Source organism: Candoia aspera, chromosome 15, assembly GCF_035149785.1.
Source record: "Candoia aspera isolate rCanAsp1 chromosome 15, rCanAsp1.hap2, whole genome shotgun sequence".
In the NCBI taxonomy this organism is placed as follows: domain Eukaryota; kingdom Metazoa; phylum Chordata; class Lepidosauria; order Squamata; family Boidae; genus Candoia; species Candoia aspera.
Window position 1 is genome coordinate 2,529,048 of NC_086167.1, and position 22,156 is coordinate 2,551,203.

The 22,156-nt window shown below is 45.9% G+C and overlaps 2 protein-coding genes across 2 annotated transcripts; one reads left to right on the forward strand and one right to left on the reverse strand.

Moving 5' to 3' along the window:
- Positions 1-1,782: 1,782 nt before the first annotated feature.
- COQ5 (coenzyme Q5, methyltransferase) lies at positions 1,783-11,831 on the forward strand. The gene is made up of 7 exons (XM_063315801.1): positions 1,783-2,035; positions 4,307-4,456; positions 6,324-6,548; positions 7,704-7,810; positions 8,272-8,360; positions 11,327-11,438; positions 11,602-11,831. The coding sequence occupies exons 1-7, from the start codon at positions 1,783-1,785 to the stop codon at positions 11,701-11,703; spliced, it is 1,038 nt and encodes a 345-aa protein (XP_063171871.1). The 3' UTR covers positions 11,704-11,831.
- A 2,661-nt stretch (positions 11,832-14,492) lies between these two features.
- DYNLL1 (dynein light chain LC8-type 1) lies at positions 14,493-19,553 on the reverse strand. The gene is made up of 3 exons (XM_063315612.1): positions 19,355-19,553; positions 16,566-16,703; positions 14,493-14,818 (listed from the first exon to the last, which is right to left on the reverse strand). The coding sequence occupies exons 2-3, from the start codon at positions 16,695-16,697 to the stop codon at positions 14,681-14,683; spliced, it is 270 nt and encodes an 89-aa protein (XP_063171682.1). The 5' UTR covers positions 16,698-16,703; positions 19,355-19,553; the 3' UTR covers positions 14,493-14,680.
- Between the last annotated feature and the right edge of the window lie 2,603 nt (positions 19,554-22,156).

The following is a 22,156-nucleotide window of genomic DNA, read 5'->3' on the forward strand; positions in this document are numbered from 1 at the left end:
ATTCGCTCCTCCAGTTTTTCCCCACAACAACCCTCTGTATAGGTGGAACTGAGAGAAAAGGACAGAGAACTTCAGTGGCTAAAGGTGGACTTCAACCAAGGTCTCCCTCAAGCCAGCCCAGTGTGCCTACACCCCACTGACTTTTAAATTGGGCCCAGCAGCCTACTGGCAATCAATGCAGCTACTGCAAGGTATGTGTTACTCTGCAGAAGCACGTTTCACCTCCTGTAGTTTCTGAGTCATCTTCAAACACAGGCCTGCATAGAGCACACTGCGGAAGTCAAGCCCCCTTGGAGATAGGCATGGATTATCATCACCGGCCCAGGAAGGTCCATGACTGGTGCACCAGTGGACGTTGGGCAAAGGCTACCCTGGCCTTGGCCTTCGCCTGCTGTTTAAGCAGGAGCTGTGAGTCCAGGAGGACCCACAAAGCACAGGCCAGCTTGTTTAGGGGAAGGGGGACCCTGTCTAGAGCAACCACGAGAGCCAGTGTTCTTAGAACTCCCCGATGCTTATGGACAAACAGCCCCCGTCTTGTTTGGGTGGAGTCTAAGATTGCTTCCCCTAAATCAGTCCTTCAGGCATTTCTACAGCAGCTTTAGTATGACCTGGAATAACACTTTACTGTGGGCCCAGACCAAAGTGTACTGATGATACCTCACCCCAAACCAACAGATGTCTTTACCCAGAGGTTTCATACAGATGTTGCATCCACCTAGGAGCAGCTCGATCATTCCTCCCGTGATTATTCTTTGGAACCACTCCCCCAGGGAAGAGCAGAACCACCTTTTTTTTCCTTTCGGTTAGACTAGCAATTTCAGAAATTAGTATTATGCACTATAACTCTGTGAAGATACTTCATTAAATCTGAAGGGGGAAAAAGCCATGCATGAGCCTGTCTAGCAGGAAAGTTGCTGTTAATAATTTCATGGTGCATAAATAAGTTGTTGTCTGAGGACCAGGCAGTGGTAGAGTTCTCAGGCACCTGCATTCTTCACAGAGCATAAGAAAAATCCATCTGGTCCTGCCTTCTGCTTTCCAGCGCCCCTATTCAGCTGGTTCCCCTGGTTAGGTTCATTCTCTTAGCCCAGGTTTCTGGATTCTTGCAATACACTGAAGCATAAAGTAACCACGGGGGTTGGGTTTGTACACATTGCCAAGTTCAACTGGGCTTGCCTGACTGATCATTCAGCACATGGCTACCAGCCTCACCAGCATTAGTAGCCACCTTTGGAAAGACAAGGGCACATTTCCACATGGTGCTAAACCGGTCGGAGTGTCTGCATGACATGCTAGACCAGTGTTTCTCAACTTGGCAACTTTAAGTTGTGGGGACTTCAACTCCCATAATTCCCCAGCCAGCCACTTAGGGAATTCTGGGAGTTGAAGTCCCACAGCTTAAAGTTGCCAAATTTGAGAAACTGAGCTAGATGGTGGTCTAACTAATTTAGAGCTGCAAAAAAACCGAACGACCGCCAGGCGACCGCAAAGGGAAATGGACAGGGCGAACTCCTTGCTGCCACCTAGCGCTCTTTCGGAGGTTTGCAGCCCCGATTTGGCAACCCTGACTAACCAGGTTTGCTGTTGGGCTGGGTTCACTCAAGCCGTGGAACCCCAAACGGGTCCCCTCCATCCTCCCCAGGAAAGTAGCCCCGTCCACAATTCTCACGACCTCGCTCTCCGCGGAACTGAACATTGGAGGAAGGCGCGGCTGGAAAGTCCTGTCAATTATCCGCACGTGATCCCGAGCGTTCCGCCCCTCGGGCGGTCTCGCAGACCAGGATGACTGCGTCCTCCGCGCGCATGCTCCGTCCTCTCTCGCCTGTCGGCCTAAGAGCGGCCGTGCTGCGGGAGGGGGCGTGGTGGGGAGGGTCGGCCCTGGGCAAGATGGCGGCCTACGCGCTGGCCGCTTCGGGCAGTGTCTGGGCGAGTCGCGGCGGGTGCCGAGCGCGGGGCCTCTTGAGGGGCCTCTGCAGCGGCGGGACGACGCACTTCGGGTTCCAGGTCGTGTCGGAGGAGGAGAAAGGAGAGAAAGGTGAGGGGGCCGAGCAGCCTTGTTACCCCCCGGGCGCCCTTGAACGCCCGGCCTCCTGGATGGCTCAGAACGTCCCTGCAAGTAGAAAGCTAGCGCCGCAGGCTCTCTGCGCTGGGTGAGGAAATAAATGGAAGGTGATCATCCCAGCACCTTTCTCCTTCACCTGGCACAGAAGTACGCCCATTTCAGCTACTTCTGTCCAGTCTGTTTCCCCAAGTAATGGACAAATCTGCTATTATGTGTGAGTGCTTTTGGGATAAAACAAAATTGAGGTCTGTTAAATACAGTTTTGAAAAGTTGTCTTTAACAAGTGAAAAAAGTCATTTTGGAAGGTGGCAGTGGATTTTTTATTCCCAAAATAAATATTAAAGTTATGTTAGGTTTCCCTTGACATTAAGCCCAGTCGTGTCTGACTCTAGGGGGCGGTGCTCATCTCTGTTTCAAAGCCGAAGAGCCGGCGTTTGTCCGTAGACACTTCCGTGGTCATGTGGCCGGCATGACTACACGGAACGCTGTTACCTGCCCGCCAAAGCGGTACCTATTAATCCACTCACATTTGCATGTTTTCGAACTGCTAGGTTGGCAGGAGCTGGGACTAGCAACGGGAGCTCACCCCGTCACGCGGATTTGAACCGCCGACCTTCCGATTGGCAAGCTCAGCGGTTTAACCCGCAGCACCACCGCATCCCCTTTTAAAGTTATGTTACTTTGATTGAAATAAACCTGGTTGTATAACCAGGTTAACTCAGGTTAGAAGAATTAACCTCTCCTCTAGGCAGCCCTTAAAGATAAAGTCAACTTTGTTAGTTTGTGCTGCATATGCTGACCATACACTAGAATTTGAGTTCGTATTTCTCTTACTAATCTGTGTATGTCTGTGGGATAAATCCCTACTGAATTCAATCACAGATCTATCTCGTATAATACATACGCTCCTTGCTGCGTGGGATCTTCTTAATGAAGCTAACTACAAGCTTGTAAGTCTTTATGATAGAAATTGCTTACTTCAGAACTGCTGTACCTGCTCTTTGGAACAGCACCCCCAGAGATCCATATGGCCCCCGCCTTGCCTGCCTTCAAGAGCCCTTTAAAGACCTGACAGTGCATCCGGTGATCCAGAGAGGAGGTGGGTTCCCCTTTCTTGGATGTGTTCAGGGGAAGGCTAGACAGCCACCTGCCCGGGATGCTTCAGTTTGGATCCCTGCTTTGAGTAGCAGATAAGGCTTGACCGTTCTTTCCAATGCCACAATTCTGTGAAACAGCTTGAACAATTACTTAAAAATGGACCTGAAGTTTATGTAATATTGCCCCTAAATCTAAACACAGAATTAGCACCTGTCACCTGGCAATTCTCTGTGATCTGGCTTTTTTCTCTTTCAGCGTAAAGAATAGTTCTCTCTAGCCAACTCATTGTTTTGCCCCCAAAGTAGCAATGAACAATAACCCTGCCTTAAAAGTGCAAGTAAAGTTCCAGTGTGCTGTACGCTGCATTTTTTTTTTTTTTTGGTCATCCAAAATAGACATGCCCAGGAGAGGTTTCTGTGTCATGAAGTGTTATGTCCATCCCAAAGCTTTCTCTGTAAAAAGGAAAGTCATTCTGAGGTCTAGATAAGAAAGGCGGATAAAATTTCAGTACTGGAGAGCATAGATCAGGGTTTCAGGCAGGGTATTTGAGACATGAAGACAACAAGTAGATTTGAAGACCGAATTTGTCCTTGCTTGGCATAGGGCCTAGCTGTCTGCTGTGGAGCCTGCCTGCCCTGTCCTGTTTATTCCAACAGAGTCTAGATCCCATCAGTTAAGCAGCGCCATCTAGTGGGACCCTGGAGGTGGGCCTTCCCTCCCTCTCCCCCCATGATCCACATGGTCTCTGCTTTGCCTGTCTTCGTGTGATCTTTAAAAATCTGGCTGTTTCCCAAGCCTGGAGCAGGATGGTTTTGGTGGGAGGGGAAGCACCTTTTAGTGGCAGGTGTTGTAGAGTTAGGTGGTGCTTTCTGTGTTTCCCCCAATACACCAATTGTTGTATACTCTGTTGTATGCTGTATTGTGTATATTGCTGGGTTTTAATTTTGTGAAGCCGCCCAGAGTCGTTTGGAGTTGGGTGGCTTAGAACTCTGACAAACGAATACATATTAGGATAGATATGTGCTTGGCTACATCTGGTATTATTTGAATATGCAAATATTCCTAGTAAATTTGATTTCTATCAGAATGGTATAGATATTAGTATAAATGACAGACTTACATTATTTTGAAAAAAGAAAATTTCAGTTTACCAGGTGTTTGAAAATGTGGCAAAGAAGTATGATCTAATGAATGATTCGATGACTCTGGGAATCCATCGTGTCTGGAAGGACATCCTGCTGCGCCAAATGAACCCTTATCCGGGAGCCCAGTTACTTGATGTTGCTGGAGGGACAGGTAAGCTTCATAATGTCCGCAAGCCCCATCCAGATTCTCCACAGCTTCCGATTCAGGACTTCCCAGGCATCTCCAGCTTGGCCCAGGGTGGTGGTGTATACTTAAGGGACATCAGAGAGACCTCATCCTGAACTGGATGACCTCTCCAAAATTTCATGTAAATGTTAAACAACTGGCCGGAAGTGGGGAGCACCACTGAGCCTGTGCATTCCCATTGATCTGAGTGTGTCTCCCATCCCCACTGACTGGAATTCCACCTCAGGTAGGAGTGGAACCACCATAAACAGCTCCCCCAGCTGCAAGATCTTGTAGGCAGTCCAGAAGGATACATGATTGATGGTGCCGAATGCCAGAGAAGTTTAGTAGGATACACATCCTGTGTAGCATGTTGTATGTGCTCTCCCCATCTAGGTCCTAATGAAAGTCATCCACCATTGCAACCAGTACCATTTCTGTCCACTGACTGGCCCTGAATCAAGATCGAAAGAGTCCAGATAATTCTCCTTCTCTAGGATCCTCCGTAGTTAATTTGCCACCACTTTCTCAACACCCTTCCCCCCAAAAGGGTGAGATTAGGCAACCGTTCATCACACACAGTCTGATCCAGGGATGGCGTCTTCAGAAGACACACTGTGGCCTCCTTTGAATTGTCCTTTTCTTTAATGAAGCATTGACTACCTCCTGGATCCAGCTGTCAACTCCCCACCCAGTTGCCCAGAGGAGCCAAGCGAGACATGGCTGAAGCCTGCTGGTGGCAGAATTTAAATTGCAGAGAGCCCTGTGTACTCCGAGTTCAAAAGGAACCTACAAGCCTTTGCCCTGTTCATCACCATTTGCTCTGCACATCTAGTATACGGTCCAGAATGGATGTGAGAGACTTTATTCGCCAAGGAACCTGCACATTCATCCAGCATACTTGAGTTTTGCCCTGCCTGTGTTTCCCTAAGAGAGTCTGGGTAATACTGAACAGAGCTGCTGAGCAAGAATCTGTAGATGCAATAGAACAGAGAAGTATTGGCACTTTGCTGCTTTTGTCACCAATATGGAGACTCAGACAGGAGCTCTTACTAGTGCTTGGTCACACCCACTTCTGGTTTTCCACCATTGTTGCTCTAGGTATCTTTTCAGTTGCTTCATTTTCCTCAGCTCCGCAGGAAATCAAGAAGCCACTTGGGATCAACAACTGGGGAAGCATCTCACGCGCTGCCCTGGCTACCTCTGCACTCCACAGATCGATCGAGTGTGAGATACAACTGCCCACCAAATGGTCAGGAAAAACCTGAATGGACTCAATTAGGCACTAATTATTCCCGAACCTTTGCAGCAGTCTAGGGCATCCATGATCCGCAGTAACAGCAGGACCAGAACTTCCTATCCTCCCAGTGAGGGAGTAGTACTGAAAAGTCCTTGCTCCAGACCTCAGTTCTTCTTGCTGCACTGAAAATGCGTCTTGGGAAGAAATCTCTCTGGAGGGAGGAAGTTTTCTGCTCAGCATAAGATTTCAGCCACAGAGCTGAATATGGAAACTTGAAGCTACCAACATAGTAACTATGAACTGTAATACCCAAGTGTGCAATGCTCATTCCACATCCTAAGCTTAGCTATAAATTTGAAGGACGAGTAAAGCTTATTGTTTTCATTTAGCTTGAAAAAGTGTAGCATTCAAACGAACCTCAATAACAACAGATTACAACAGCAGTTCTATTTCATGTGCGCATGGACTGTACTGCTCAATCAGCAATCCCAAAAACTAGTGGAAGTAGTTTGAGTGATTTAATGCACAATACCTTCATACCTACCTTTATGTTATTTAATTCCAGGAAAAAAAACCCTCACATTTTGAATCTTCCTTTCAAAACAAATTCAGGTGACATCGCCTTTCGATTTATCAATTATGTTCGTTCCCAGCGGGAGCATCAGGTCCAGCAGAAGCTGAGATCCCATCAGAATTTATCGTGGCAGGAGATTACCCAGCTTTACCAGGAAGAGGAAAATGGATCTCTAGGGGGATCCCATGTAGTGGTCTGTGACATTAACAAAGAGATGGTGAAGGTTGGGAAGCAGAAATCTCAGCAGCTTGGCTACTCTGAAGGTAATAAGTTATTACTTCAACAGCTAGATTTAAATCATGACTGGGTGTGTGTTTGCGAACACACGTGTCTGTGCTCAGTAACTCCTTCTGGTGGACCGATATTTTCTGCTAAGCAAGGGACCTGAGCCCTCTTCCACGTGAAGGAAGACAGGCCCTTGTAAGCATAAGTGAGCATGTAGGTTTGGCTGAGTTATTCTCCTTTTGACTCTGAAACTTTTCAGTGGTGTCAATCAGGAACAGAATGAAGGATCTCAAGGCTCTTGCATCTAGGAGTGAGCCTTTGGGAAGAAGTCTGATGAAGCCTTTATTGTGATCCTGCTGGGGAAAAGAATTAAAGAACTTTGGGGCTAAGCTTAAAAGAAAACAGCAGAGAGGCATAAAATGTATGGGCATGAGAGGTGGTATTTGGATTGTCTGATGGGGCACATCTTTGGGAACTATGATTTGATCCCAAGCCTCCAGTGATGCATGTATGGCAGATGCTTTGTACATTTACTACATCAACTTTATGAACACATTTTTGCTGGCAGACTTTTCAATACATGCTGATTACTTACTCTGCTTCAGCATAAATAGCATGGATACAATAAATCTTTTTACCCTGACCATTGGCTCACAAGCAGATCTTATGGATGATCCAGTTAAGAATGTAATGTTATGCCATGGTTTCTGGGTAATATCCTGTAAGATATTGGTAGGACAGTGTAAATCAAACATAGTTAGAATCCAGCCCATTTTTCAGTAATTAGAATGAGAAGTCCCCCCCCCCTGATTTTAGCTAGCTCAAATCTTAATTGAGAAATAAAGCTCTAAGCCATTATGTAAAAGTGGAGTAAATGTATAGTCAGTCTACATAACTCTTGGCTAACCTCTCTTACATTAGTTGCTTTGGGGATAAAATGAAGGGTCAACCTCCATCTAAGCCACCTTTTGTTCCAGGAAGCAAGTCAGATAGAAATCTAAAAAATGCACGTATACATCGTTAGGTCATTAATTAGTGACAAAAAGTGCCCACTTTCACATTGGACTGTTAACTTTACCATCTATACGTTCAACACAGGTTCTATTTCCATAAACTATTGTTGATCTTAATGAAAAAGCCCGTTGGAAGGTCCCTTGAGCTGGGGCACTGACCGGTTCCATTTCTGATTGAAGGATTGTCCTGGGTGGTGGGGAATGCTGAAGATCTGCCCTTCCATGACGACGAGTTCGATGTTTACACGGTTGCTTTTGGAATCCGTAATGTCACCCACATGGACCAGGTGAGCGAATGCCTCCCATTGGATGGGGGGGGGTTGCTAGATTTATATCTGCCTTTTCTCCAGATACTCAAGGTGATATGACACCCCTCCTCGCTTTCCCCCCATGACAATAACCATGTCTGGTAGTTGGAAAGAAAGAGAATGATTGGCCCAAAGTCACCCAACGAGTGGCCATTTGAGCCTGAATCTTCTTGATCCTAGTCTATCCCTAACCATTACGCCCTCCAACATTCTGTACATATCATCTCCACTGCTCAAACCTGCTGGTAGTTCTGATACTGTCTGTCAGTGGTATATCCCGGAAAAAAGTGTTCCAAAATATCGAAGCAATCAATAGGGTATTGTTTAATCTAGCTATAACACCCTCCCCAAAACTCCACTGTGTGAGCTCAGAATACAGCTACGTGAAGCATCGTAATATGCCTGCTTACTGTGGGTGTTTTTTTCCCATGTGCTTCCAGGCGCTTCAGGAGGCTTATCGAGTCCTGAAACCAGGAGGGCGGTTCCTCTGTCTTGAATTCAGTCAAGTCAACAATTCCCTTCTTTCCAGGTTGAAATAAAGGATCTTTTCATTTTTTCATCCCCCTTAAGCAAATGATCTTCATACAGTACTGTGACAGTATGAGACATTTCCTGTTGATTGAATTTAGTAAAGTACAGGTGGTCCTTGTGTGATGACCACTCATTCAGCACCTGTTCAAACTTACAACGGAGCTGAACGAGTGGTAGTGTCCTAACAGTCAGTGCTCATGACAGGTAGTCACAACCAGTCCTTGTACTTTCATCGGTCACTGTCTCCACAGTCATGAGATTGCAATGTGGGCGCTCAGCTTGCAATCGTGATGTTGCAGCATCCCGTGGTCACAAGATTGCCATTTGCAAACTTCTTTGCTGGCTTCCTACAAGCAAAGTCAATGGGGAGACTGGCAGGAGGTCACAAATGGCGACCATGTGACATCCTCACTTAACAATGGCAACCAGAAGTGCTGGAATTTCTGTTGCTACATGGCGGTATTTTCTTGGCCAAGGGTGGGCAATTTGACCATCTCAGACTGATCTGAAAGACTAGAAGAGCGTCTTCAACTAACCCCAAAGTAGTCAAATGCAGTGCCCAGAACTGGATGCAATATTCCATCTAGTGAAGAGGGAATGACAACTTATATTGACACTGTATTTTTGAAGATGCAAATTCATTAATGACTTGGGAGGAAGAGATGGAGGGATTGGTTATCATCTTTGCAGATGATATACAGGTAGTCCTTGATTAATGACCATTTGCTCAGTGACCGTTTGAAGTTACAGCAACGCTGAGTGAATGGTACTTACGCCCAGTCCCTAAAGTTAGGGCCATTGCAACGCCGCTGCAGTCATATGATCACAATTTGGGCGCTTGGCAGCCTGCCTGCATTTACAACCGCAGGAGTGCTTCAGCTCTCCCCACCTGGCTATCTTCCCCACTTCTCTGCCTTTTTGGCCACCCTGCACAGTGGTACTCCTCAGTGATAGCGGCTCTGGAGCTGAAGCGGAGGCCCAGGGCCTTCTGCAGTCTCAGCCAGCTGCCACCCCCAAGCCTCTATTTCAGCCCCCGTGTCACCACCACGGAGTGGTGTCTCAAGCCCCATGCCGTGGCCAGCCGCCCCAGCCAGCCTTTGCCATCTTCCTCCTGCTGCTGACAGGCTGTGCCAGGCCGCCTTCCTGAGACCATGGGTGCTTCTCTCCAAATTGCGTGCTGCCTTCTCACAATGCTCCAGAAGGCCTTGGGAAGAAGGCCTGGCGCTGGGGTGGCTGGCCATGGCGTGGGACTGGAGGCAGCACTCTGCAGCGGTGGCGGCGCTGGGGCTGAAGTAGAGGCCCAGGGGCGGTGGCGGCCGGCTGAGACTGCCGAAGGCCCTGGGCCTCTACTTCAGCCTCAGCACTGCCGCTGCCACCAAGAAGTCCTGCTGTGCAGGGCAGCCAAAATGGCAGAGATGGGGGGGAGATAGGTAGGTGGAGGGAGTTCAGGAGGGGGCAGTCCTATACCTTTCCAAGGCTCAGGGCTGGGAGGGACCAAGCTGGGAATGGCTTGGATTGGGCTAGGTCCTCGCCTAATGACTGGATTCAGTTAACGATGGCAACTGGGACTGCCAGGATAGCTGTTGCTAAGCAATGTGGTTACATGATGTCACACTTTACAACTGCATCGCTTGGCAACAGAAATTCTGGTCCCAATTACCATTGTTAACCATTGACTACCTGTAGAACTGAGTGGGACAGCAAATTCTCTAGAAGACAAACGCATTTCAAAGTGATCATGTTACGTTAAAGAAATGGGCTGAAATGAACAAAGTTTAACAAAAACAAATGACAAGTTGAAGAAACTTGTCACTTAAGCAGAAATCAAGGCGATACCTGGCTTGGTGGTGGTACATATGAAAGGATCTTAGAATTGTAGAACGTAAGCTGAATATTCTTCAGCAGTGGGACGTGGCTGCTAAAAAGGCAAGTACAATTTTACCAACAAAATTATAGTGTTTTCTCAAGAAGTAACATGTTCCCTGTATCCTAAATTGCTCAGATCCCACTACAGTGCTATGTTCCGTTCTGGATACCACATTTTAACAAAGATTCTGAGAAACAGGAAAAGAGTGGGGATGATCAGCCCACTGGAAACTAAGGCTTAGGAGGGAATGGGATACGAGATTTATGAAAAGAGAATTGAGGTGGAACACGATCACAATTTTCAAATACCCGAGGGGACATCACCCAGGAGAAGCTCGAAGCATGGTGGCGTGATGCCTTGTTTCCTCTCAGCCGGATGGCTCGGCTGACTCTCATGCAGAGTAGGGTAGTCTCTTTCCAAACTTAGTGTGACAGGCAGTTGGGACAGATTCCCACCAGCTCTGGAGTATCAGTCATTCCGGGAGCTGGTGAGTTCCACTAGCCCCAGGCGGGTAACGACCCTGGAAAACCTAACCTGGGAAAGATTCTGCCAACCAGGAAAGACAGCTAAGGATGTATGCCCTGTCTGGATGACCCATCTGACCTGAGGCCTTCAGCAAGAGCGGAACCTGGCTTGTAGGTAACGTAGCTGGAATTGTTGTGGCCACTGTTGGCCCAACCTGCCTTTGCAGGTGTCCCCTTTGGAGTGGCACCAAGAGGCAGTTTCAGCTGCCCCACACGTACCTCAGGTCAGGAAGAAAGGCAGCACGCTGCTCCGTGCAGGGAGAGCCAGGATGCCAGCATCATCCTGCACTCTGAATGTGTTGGGATGGAAAGAAATGCCTATCAGAAGGGGGGGGGTTTCCTTCCTTAAGCCCTGCCACATGTGCTGCCTGTGAATGACTTTATAAAGCTGCTAGAACAGATCTCGGTCCATCGCCCTAAGGAAATTTGAAGGGAAACAAAAACCTATTTACCCTTGTTCAGAGTTTACCTTCAACGTGTAAAAACCTGTTGCCGAAGTCAACAAACTAGTTATGGAAAGTTTATCAGCTGCATCCAGTATCTGTATTAACTTTTTAACTTTTGTTTTTACAGTCTGTATGATCTCTATAGCTTCCAAGTTATCCCTGTGCTGGGAGAAATTATTGCTGGTGATTGGAAATCCTACCAGTATCTTGTAGAAAGCATAAGGCGCTTTCCAGCTCAGGTAAAACAAGTCCTCCAGGTTAAGCTAAACATTAAAACTTCAGTCTTACACAAAGACACTCTGGAGAGTAAGTTCAGTTGCACTTGCTCGTAAAAATGTGTTAAGAGCACCAGGAATCTGAGTTTCAGCACTAAATGCTGTATTTACCATTGCTTTATTTTAGGACGAGTTCAAGGAAATTATTGAAGATGCAGGCTTTCTGAAGGTGGAGTATCAAAACCTGACATCAGGCATTGTGGCCATTCATTCTGGATTCAAACTCTGATTACCGTTTTTTTGTATTGAGGGAAAAACACCTGGCTTCCAGTACTTCAGTGCCCTATCTCCAAGACAGGTGAAAAAAGAAAATGAATCACTCAGAAGGCATTAAATTTCAAGACGGGACAAAAGAAAGCAACTGTTGTCAGCTGTGCTTTTTTAAAACTTTTGATTCATTTTACTGGACACATACACCATTCGTCTGAAACCTGGACATTTTAATGAAGTACTGTACAGCCTTCAGAAGAAAGTTAAGATTGAAAAGATTTCCCATGTTTTAATCATGTCACCCAACTGTGGCAGAAGAGAAGACATGAATGAAAGCCACATTTATTGTTCTTAAGTGACTTTGCTCCAGTCTTTCATCAAGAGACGTGGGATTACTTGATGTATTAAAATTAGTATTTAAATTTTCAAATATTTATCTTTGTTTTTCTGAAATGCAGGACTACATATTTTTTGTTACGAGGTTTCTTCAAGAAATGAAATCTAACTCACATCCTGGTTGCAGCAGCTGTCAGCCAGCTATTTCTGTCTGCAAACCCCTTCTTGCTGAACAGTCTCTCATCACCTACGCAGTTTACACTGTTCTAAGCTAGTGATATATTCTGGTTTAATGCAGTGTGTGAATCTAGCTGCTGTTTCACTCAAGCTGAGAGCCTGCCTAAGCTCAAAGGCGGGGTATACGCTGTTGCACTCTTAACGATTTATGAACTCAGTCACATGGTATTAAACCAAGAATTACTAGCCTTATTCACACGCAGTCTCTCCTTCAAGTTGAGGTCAGTGATTTCATGAACACATCCGTGCAGCTTTTATTAAATTTGTCACAGCCGACCTCCTCCCACTGGAGGGACTCTGGGCGGTTTACAGCAAAATAAGTATAGCAAAGGCAAAACCCTTCCTTGCAACAATACAGATTTGCCATTGCTGCTGAGATATTTTTCCAATTCTCTAGTTTAGCCCAGAACCCTGGAATTCTATCATCCAAGCACAGACCAAGCCCAATCTTTCTTAGCTTCTGGGTCTAAGTAAGGCCAGCTGAGAGCAGCCACCTCCCGAGGTCACTCATGCGCATTTGGTTATAAAGCATGGTTTACAAAGGCCAGTTAACTGGGTTTGTATATGAAACCCAAAACAAACCACACTGCAGTTTAATGTGATGTGCAGATTAGGCCCCCATCTCTACAGAGCCATAAATGTATTATACATAAATGGAACACAAGTTTACTTAGGTAGGATGCTATGCTTGGTAGCCAAAATGCCCAGAGGTTATAGATTCTTCCTCAGCCCTAGCTATTTTTTTCTTGATGGCTATGAATAGAAATCACCCCTAGAGAAAGTTACTGATATTCTCTGCTTGTCCTCTATGGAGATTGATCCCTCTGCTGTACTGTATTGGAATTGACTGACCAGCGTGCGTGTGTGTGCGCGCGCACACACACACACACACTGAATACTTATAATAGCTTGCACATGTGTTGGGTACTGCCATGCACCAAGTTCTTCTAATATTAATTCTTAACACATTTATTTCTGTTTGCTAAAGAGTGCTATAACAATTTACAGGAAGGACTGACAACCTGCTTCCCAGCACCACCCCCCTATGGAGGAATAAACCAGCACATCATTAGACACGGAAGTTGGAACTTTTTAAAGTAACTCTTGGATAATATCTTTGTAATATAGAAGTTGCCATTGCAACTGAAGTGTTTTTACATAAAAAAGGTAAAATATTTCCCTGCTTAGTTCACTACCAGAGTGTTATCCCCCTTTGATTCTTAAGAATGTCCCATGTGCTACCTGAAGTATATCTACCAAATGCATATTCTTGTTACTTCCATTGGTGCCTTCATCCTACACATTGCTCTTAGACCATAAGCCTGCAAGGGTGAAGGAGAAACCTGGTACTCTACCAGTCTATGAAGTGTGCTATTTGTCTACTCCAACTTTATAAAACAGAACTGAAGCTGCAATTTGTCAGCCAGTCCATCAGGTTCATGCATAAACAGGACAATCAGATCTGTCTCTGTATCAAGTTAGAAGGGCGGTTTACACGTCATGTTTTCCAGATACGGGATGCTCTAGTCCTTAAAATATACAGAGACATTCCGCACTCATTTCCCACAGGATAACCTGCTAGTCTTTCTTCCTGCCCCAACTCTTTATTAAGTACAATGCTAATATACAGTACTACTGTACAGAGCAAGTGTGGTTAATAATCCTTGAAGCTGAAGCAGTACAGCAAAGGCAAGAAGCTCTATACAGAGTTTTATCTGACATATACATACGTCAAATAGGAATGAGCATTTAAACAAAAATGCATTTAATCTATTAAGCATCCATAAATTGCATACGGAAGAGTTCAAGGATGTTTTAAATTATACCATTACAGGATATCCTCTTGCATAATGTGCTTCAAAAGAAACCACCTGAGTTAGGAAGTCTAATTTTGTGTCTAAGGTTGTGTTCTCTTGAGAGTGGTGTTTGAAAAGCACTTGAAGCCAATAAAATTAAATGCAAGAAACATTACCTGGTGCAGAAAAGTATTTTCAAGTTTTAACTAAGATATACTAACTAGGTTGATCCTACCAAGCCTTGGAGTTAAGTTTTGGAAAATACTAGTTGATTTGGCTAAACAATTTTCAACTTCAGTGTAATGCAGAACCCCAGTTGTCCGATGGAAGAGCTACCCCAAATATAGAAATATTAGAGTAAGTTAAAGGGTGAATACCCAACTGTTTTATTAGAAAACTTGAATGGATTGTTTGTTTTAGAAAGAAAATACATACAAGCTTACTTTTTTGCTATTTTTTTATGGCCACAACAAAAACACAAATTGGTACATAGAAGTACCTGTAATTAAAACAAAAGGCTTGAAGATCAAGGTATGTTCCCTGGGGAAGGCTGAAGACTTCAGTCTATTTGGAATTAGCGTGCAGTCCTGTAACCGAATGCATATTTGGGTGAAAAAGTCCCATATTCTAACCGGATTTGAAAAGGAGAATAGCAACTTGACCCAGGTAAAAGTAGATGAAGTGTTTGGTCTCGTGAGTCACATAGCTGCCAAAATTTCTTCCCACAATGCAGTGCCAAGTAGGATTGTATTTCTTGTCAAACTCCTGGAAGAGAACCCCTTAACATCTTAGCATCACAGATGTTAATATTTTCACTCAATCTTTTAAACTGGAAAGCATGTCTTATTCCAACTTACTGAATTTTAACCCTTGAACATGTTTTAGTTATAGCATATCCCACTGTCTTCATCAATTCTTTTTGGTGTTTAGACAATACATTGCAACCCCAAGCTCTTAAAAACTTGAAGTGATTATAAATGGCTTCTGGTGTTAATTGGATTTTTTAGAGCCTGTTACTTGAACACCAGTTGGGAGAAGTTACTTTTTAATGGCATAGTATTCTTTTCCACCTATCAAAAACAGCAAAGTGCATAAAAGAACTGCCTCATTTTGAACCCTGAACAAATTAATCAAGGCATTATAAAAATTATTTAATCAAGAACTCACATGGTCATTTTAGCCAATGTTGGAGTTTCATGGTAAACTCTATAAATAAAGATATATATACATCACTCTTTCCAGTGATTAAATCAGAGGTGCAAAATCTATGATTCTGGGAACATTCCAGTATGTTCCATTCCCCTGGGCCACATTGATCCAGGGGTAATTCTCTGAACTGGAAGTGGTCCATGCTGTTCTCAATGAGGATATGTATCTGAAAATCCAGGGATCACCTCTGGAACAGCATGATTCAGAGGAGCAACTGAATATTCCTGAGTCCAAAATCTTGCAGTCCCAGAATGGCAGGCTTTGTATATACCAAAAAAGCGTAGCATGCAGAGGAATAACAATGTGAGCCGGTTTGAACATTTATCATTGAAAGTTATAATGACTGATGATCTGAAACAGAGAACCTTGCTTACAAAGGACTGGAGTCATTAAACTGGTTTTTATCAGTACCCTGAACACCTTTCCACACAGTTGATCTTAAGCATGTTTTACAGAAACCTACCATCGCATCTTAATTTATGCATCTTGGGATAATAGTACATTGGGTAATGTAAAGTTATTTGCATCACTGCAGTTGTTAAGGCATCAAGGTTTTATCACTTAGCATTTTTCTATATTGAAAGGCAGATCCAGAATTTTGGCTCTCACTGGGTCAGTCAAGTGCAGAAGACTGTAGCTGTGTGTCAACTAATGCTACATAAAACTCACCAATTTGGGAACAGAATATTCTGAAGAACTCCAGAAAGTTCTATCATCCTTCTGGATTATGCCAAACATCCTCTGAACCTTGTCATTCAATAGGCAATCCAGCAATTTCTGGAAGTAAATTCCCCAAACTGAAATCATCTTGAAGTGTACTTGGAGTAGTCTGGCCTTGAAGCAGGCTTGTATGATCCACAATTGGAACACAGCATTTTTGGAATGGAAACCACTCTGGAAACCACCAAACTAACCCTGCAAAATCTTTATTACAGAGATTTGGCATGGTCCCAAGGGAGAACAAACTTTTCCATTCCGTAATAGGTGAGTTTTGCATCTCATCAGTGTTAGTCCTCTAGGATTAACTGTGTAATAAAGATTTACAATTGTAAATCCACACCACCCATCCTGACCAAGCTGTGTACTAGTTACAAGAAAGTAACTCACTCTTTCCTTGTAGTTCAGAATATCCCCAATTCTTTCTATTCACCCTCCATCACACAAGTAACACCCTTCCTTGCCAGTTAGGACTTAGTACTACTTTAATATTAACTTATTACCTCAGCTTAGATTATACTCTTGGCAGCACCCTTTTCAAACTAAGAACTCTAACTAGCAGTATGGGATGATGGTTCAGCACTACCTTCTTTATGTGGGCAGCAATATCTTTCTCAATGTTATATTTTTCCAAGGCCTGTGTAGCACACTCCACAGAGTCCTGCTGCATCTCCTCAGACATATCTGCATTTTTGATCACAGCCTTTCGATCACTCATGGTTACCTATAAAGAATGAGAGTTAGAAATGATAATTTAATTAGTTCATCTATTCTGCAAACAAGGTATTCAAAAGCTTAATTTTTAGAAGCATCCGTATGGTCTCTTTAAAACACAAACAACAATCTGATTTATTTTCACCTTGGTAAGGTTTAGCCAGAAAGAGATAAAACAAACCTATTCATATTTACCTATACAGGTAGTCCTCACTTAACAATGGTAATTAGGACCAGCAATTCCATCACTAAGCAATGCAGTCATAAAGTGTGACATCACGTGACTGCACCAACTTATGACGGCAGTTGTGGCAGTCCCAGTTGCCGCTGTTAGGTGAACCCTGCACAGTTGCAGCGTCCCATGATCATATGATTGCCATTTGTGTCCTCCTATTGGCTTCCCCGTTGACTTTGCTTGTCAGAAGCTGGCAATGAAGGTAGCAAATGATGATTATGTGACTGTGGGACACTGCAACAGTCTAATTGCGAGCTGGTTGCCAAGCACCCAAATTGCAATTACATGACTGTGGGGACGCTGTGACGGTTGCAACTACAAAGAACAGTCATAAGTCTCCCTCGTTCACCACAGTCGTAACTTCGAGCGGTTGCTGAACAAGTGGTCATTCAACAAGGACTACCTGTAACTATTTTTGACAAGCTTAAAAAATGCAATGAAGTTAATTACCTCCCATTGCTTTACCAAAATGAGTCCATTAAGTACTCAGAATCTTTCTCCTGGAAGGGATCAATACGCAAAATATTCATCTCAAAAGCTAAACATGGTTGGACTTGACTTCTATGTCGAATACCTATGCCTATAGGCTAGACTGGGAAGTTTAAAACACATAAGCATTCTGGAAGAAGGTAATGACACACCATCTATGTACCCATGAAGTCATAGATGTTGAGGGGACTTTACCTTTTCTTGCTACCATAGCTACAACTTATGCACTACTAAAATTAGAAGCGCAGGCATCTATGTTGTACGCATTGCCTTATAACAGACATCCATGAGCAGTTAAGATTCTGCTCTATCTTTATTCCACCTACCTTCAGGAGCGCAATTACCTTTTGCACAAAAAGGCTGGTTGCTCAGGATCACAAGAGATACCACTCTAACTAAATTCTTCAAACACTAACCCCCTTTCCCAGATTCTAAACTATAATTTCAATAGCTCCAGCTATATTCCAAATGTTAACTCCTTCATAGTAAATCCATCTAGTAATGTTGTCTCCTCATTCACCTGCTAATCCTATGAGCCTCACTATTCAACCACTATAATCCGCCACAAAAGCATTTTAATTTGCAGTGCCATGGGCTACCACCAACCAGCACTCCTCAAGCAAGTCCCCTTGCACCCAAATATTCTTCCCTTCCTGTAGAGTAGATAATCTCTGACATCCACCATTTCCCTGTTCCTTGAAAGAAGGAAGTGGGGAGAGACCTTGCTATTTTTAGATTGCCTCAATAGTATTTCCCCCTCTCCCACATAATGTGGCTCTCAGCCCTTGACTAATTTGATTTTGTCCCTTGTTCAATAAAACCCGGATAAAACTAGCATTGTTAATACTAGATTTTAAATGGTAAACAGGAATGTTAATGCTGAAAAGCACCTAGCAGGTAGGTTAAGGCACTAGGTACTTAAGGATTGTATGTTATTTCTATTTAAAGACTATTAACCCTTTGGTTCATGGACCCAAAGCAATTTATGTAAAACAAGATACCTGTATTTTATTAGGAAAAATGTCAAAACTGCAGTTAGACACAAGGAGCACTTGAGAAGTGGTCCATCAAAGGCTAGCAATTAGGTAGAGCAGATAGTGAGCCTATCAGGCCGATTAACCTTCCACGTTTTTTTTTTCCTCTGCACCATTTAAAGATGCTCATCCCTCCTTCACCCGTTTCACCCGTTCGGCTTCTCTCCAAGGATCGCGTGACTCTTCTTTGCCTTCCAGTTAAATCCCTTCTCCTCCCCCCAAGCCCTCGCATTTCCTCCACAATGCAAACACGTAGGATAGCTGCAGATGGCTTGTAACCCAATATGCTTCTTTTCTGAAATACAGAGGGGGATGCCAGGCAAAAGAACGTGGAGCTCGACCGGTGCGTCTCGTAGCAAAGATCACGGGGCGGGGGGTCGCCACTTCCAACCCGCCCGGAAGGCAGCGACGCGCTGGGAGAGGCGCTTCTGCACCACGCAGCGCCGGGCGGTACAGCCGGGCGTTTGCGGGAGGGGAGGGCGCCCGGCGATGATTCCCCGCTCTCCTGCTTTCGGCGGAGGCGCGTCGCGACAAGCTACGCGGCCCGGGCAGGAGGCTTAGGCGAGCGCGGCGTCCGCCCCTCGAGCCCCTTGCAGCGGGGACAGGCCGGGGCCCGTCCGCTTCCTCCCAACCGGCGGAGACGTTTCAAAATCAACCACGCAGATACCGAGCCCCGGTCCTGAGCAGAGCGGCCCCGGCGGGCTGGGACCACAACTCCCAGGGTCCTCCAGGGAATTTTAGGACTTGTAGTCCCGAGCCGCCCGGGGTCCTCCGCAGCGGCCCATTTAAGGCCACCCCCCCGCCCCGGTCGATGACCTTCCTGATCACGGCCGCCCCGGACGGCTCGGGGCCCAGCGAGCACGATGGGCGCTGTAGTCCGACGCGTGCCCTCGCTCTCCTCACCGTGCGGTGGTGCGGCCGCTGCTGCCGGGCTGCTTCTGAGGAAAGCGGGAAGGGACGTTGGTGGAGCGGGTGAGCAAGTTGGCACCTCGGCGCTCCTCCGGGTCCCCCGTCGCGTAACGCACTGAGGAGAAGCCCGCGCGCGCGCTCAGCCGCCCTGCCCTCCTTCGCCCGCGACAAGCCTCGAATGCCGCCCGGCCGGTCGCTTCGCCCCTCCCTCCGGCCCACGGCCACGCCCAACGCGCCGCGCCCCGGTCCCGCAGGCAACGGTCATTGGCGGCAACAATACGCCTCGCGGCCTATTGGCTGGGACGCCCCCGTCTCCCTCCGGGTTTTATTGTTGCATTTTATTGCGGGCCGGCATGCACCGCGCCGGCGTCCGTTGCCCTGGCGACGGGCCGAGCGGTTTCGGTCCTGCCTCGGCACGTGCAGGGCGGGAGGAGCGCCGGCAGTCTCGTCTGCGTGAGGCTCGGTCGCGGAGTGAACCAATTCAACGAAACAGATTGAAACCCTAATGAAACGGATGTATTAAAAAAATCCAATTCCACAGGCTGAGTTCCTCAGAGCATATGTAGAGATTCTTCTCCTCAGAGAAGGGCGGGTCTTCCAATGAATTTCACCATGCCGTTCTCTAAAGTGTTTTTCAACCTCAGCAGTTTGAAGATCTGCAGATTTCAACTCCCAGAATTCCTAGGGGAATTCTGGGAGTTGAAGCCCTCACATCCTCAAACGGCTGAGGTTGAGAAACATAGCTCCAAAAGGACAGTCCCACCATAGTCCGTCTGAGATCCTGCATGGCATGGCACGTGCATCTGGTTGGCAGTTTCAACCCAGTGAAAAAAGGGGCCACAGAGTGCCACACTCCCTTGTGCCACATTAGTGTGCAACAACAGCAAATTCAGATGCCCACTACATGAATGGCTTGGCTGGAACTTTCTACCTTGGTAAGTGGGTAAAAAGGAGTTTTCGCAAATGAAAACTGACAAGCTGTGTCGAGTATTTATATTGGGAGGGGACTAAACTTTTTAACTGGTCCATCGGTGCTCCAGAGTCAGGCTTAAGCAGTTAAAGAACGTGGTCTAGACCTATTTTGGTCGGGTTTCAGGCCAGGATTTAGCACTGAGACAGCCTTGATCGCATTTGTCGATCTGTGGCGGAGCTGGGATCATGGCGGTGTACCCATCCTCTCACTCTTTGGTTTCTCGGCAGCTTTCAATGCCATTGACTGCAGTATCCTTCTGGCCAGTACAGTGGGTTGGGGATTGGGAGCCCCCTTTTAGGTGGTTCTCTTCCTTTCTCCACGGCTGGTCCCAGCTGGTGTTGCCTGCAGGAGGTGCGGAGAGAGATTGCTTCCTCGGCCCCTCCTGTGTGGGGTACTGTAGGGTTCCACTCTTTCTCCCCTCCTTTTCTACATGAACCTGCTGGGTGAGGTCAGTATCATCCGTATAGAGCCAGTTGGTGGTGTAGTTAAGGCCCCAGGCTAGAAGCTGGGAGATGGTGAGTTCTAGTTCTGCCTTAGGCACGAAGCCAGCGGGGTGACCCTAGGCCAGTTCCTTTCAGCCCCAGGAAGCAGGCAATGGCAAGCCACTTCTGAAAAACCTTGCCAAGAAAACTGCAGGGATTTGCCAGGCAGCTCCAAGAATTGGACGTGATTGAACAGTTTAAAAAAAAAAAATCAGTATGCTGATCACACCCAAGTATATCTTTTGACCACAGACCAGACAAGGGAGGCTGTTAAGTTTCTCTCCCAGTGCCTGGAGGCTGTGTGGGTTTGGACGGGGAGGAACCATTTCCGACTCAATCCTATCAAGACCGAGAGGCTGTGGGTGTTTGGGCCACCCAGATCTGGGGATATTCCACCTCTGACCTTGGATGGGATAGCACTTCCCCCTTCGACACTGGCATGCAATCTGGGGGTCCTGCTTGAAGAGCAGGTATCAGGTGTGGTCCAGAAGGTCTTTTGTACAACTCCATCTGGTGTGCCAGTTGTGCCTTTTCCTAGATTGGGGGCCCTTCAGACAGTCACTCATGCCCTAGTCACCTTGCAGCTTGACTACTGCAATGCACTGTACATGGGCTGCCCTTGAAGACCACATTGAAACTTCAATTGGTCCAAAATGTGGCAATGTGAGCAGTAGTGGGCATGCATCAGTATGTCCATGTAACACCTCTGCTTTGCAAGGTGCACTGGTTGCTGGTTTCCTTCCAGGTGTGATTCAAAGTGCTGGCTGTGTAGTCTTTGGTGCTGAGCTTGGTTGTTTGCTTGCAGATGTTTAATTACCCAACTAGGTAACGTCATCAGTGTGAGGGAGTGTGGGTTTTGCTCCCTGTTTATATACAGTAGCTTGGGACTGGCTTACTTGAGGGACTGTCTCTCCCTGGTTATTTCTACCTGTCCAATCCAATCTGGCAGGATGGGCATGCTTCAGGTCCCATTGGCCAAAGAATGCTGGATGGCAGGGCCTAGAAGACATGCCTTTTCTTCTGTGGTGCCCACCCTATGGAACATTCTCCTTCCAGAGGTTAGAATGATCTTGACCCTTTTGGCCTTTTATAAGGACTAAAGACCTGGTTCTATGCCCAGGCCTGGGCCCGAGTTTGTGAAGGGACCTGTCTTCTGGCTGTATTAACGTTTGTTAACGGTGATATTTTCCTCAGCTACTATGCATTTTAATTTTTGTGTTTAAGACTGTAATTGTTTTCATTTTTATTTAATATGTTTGTCACCCACTTGTGGCAATACAAATCAATCAATCAATCAAATAAATAAATAAAAGCAAATGCTTATTTCTAAATGAATAGTTC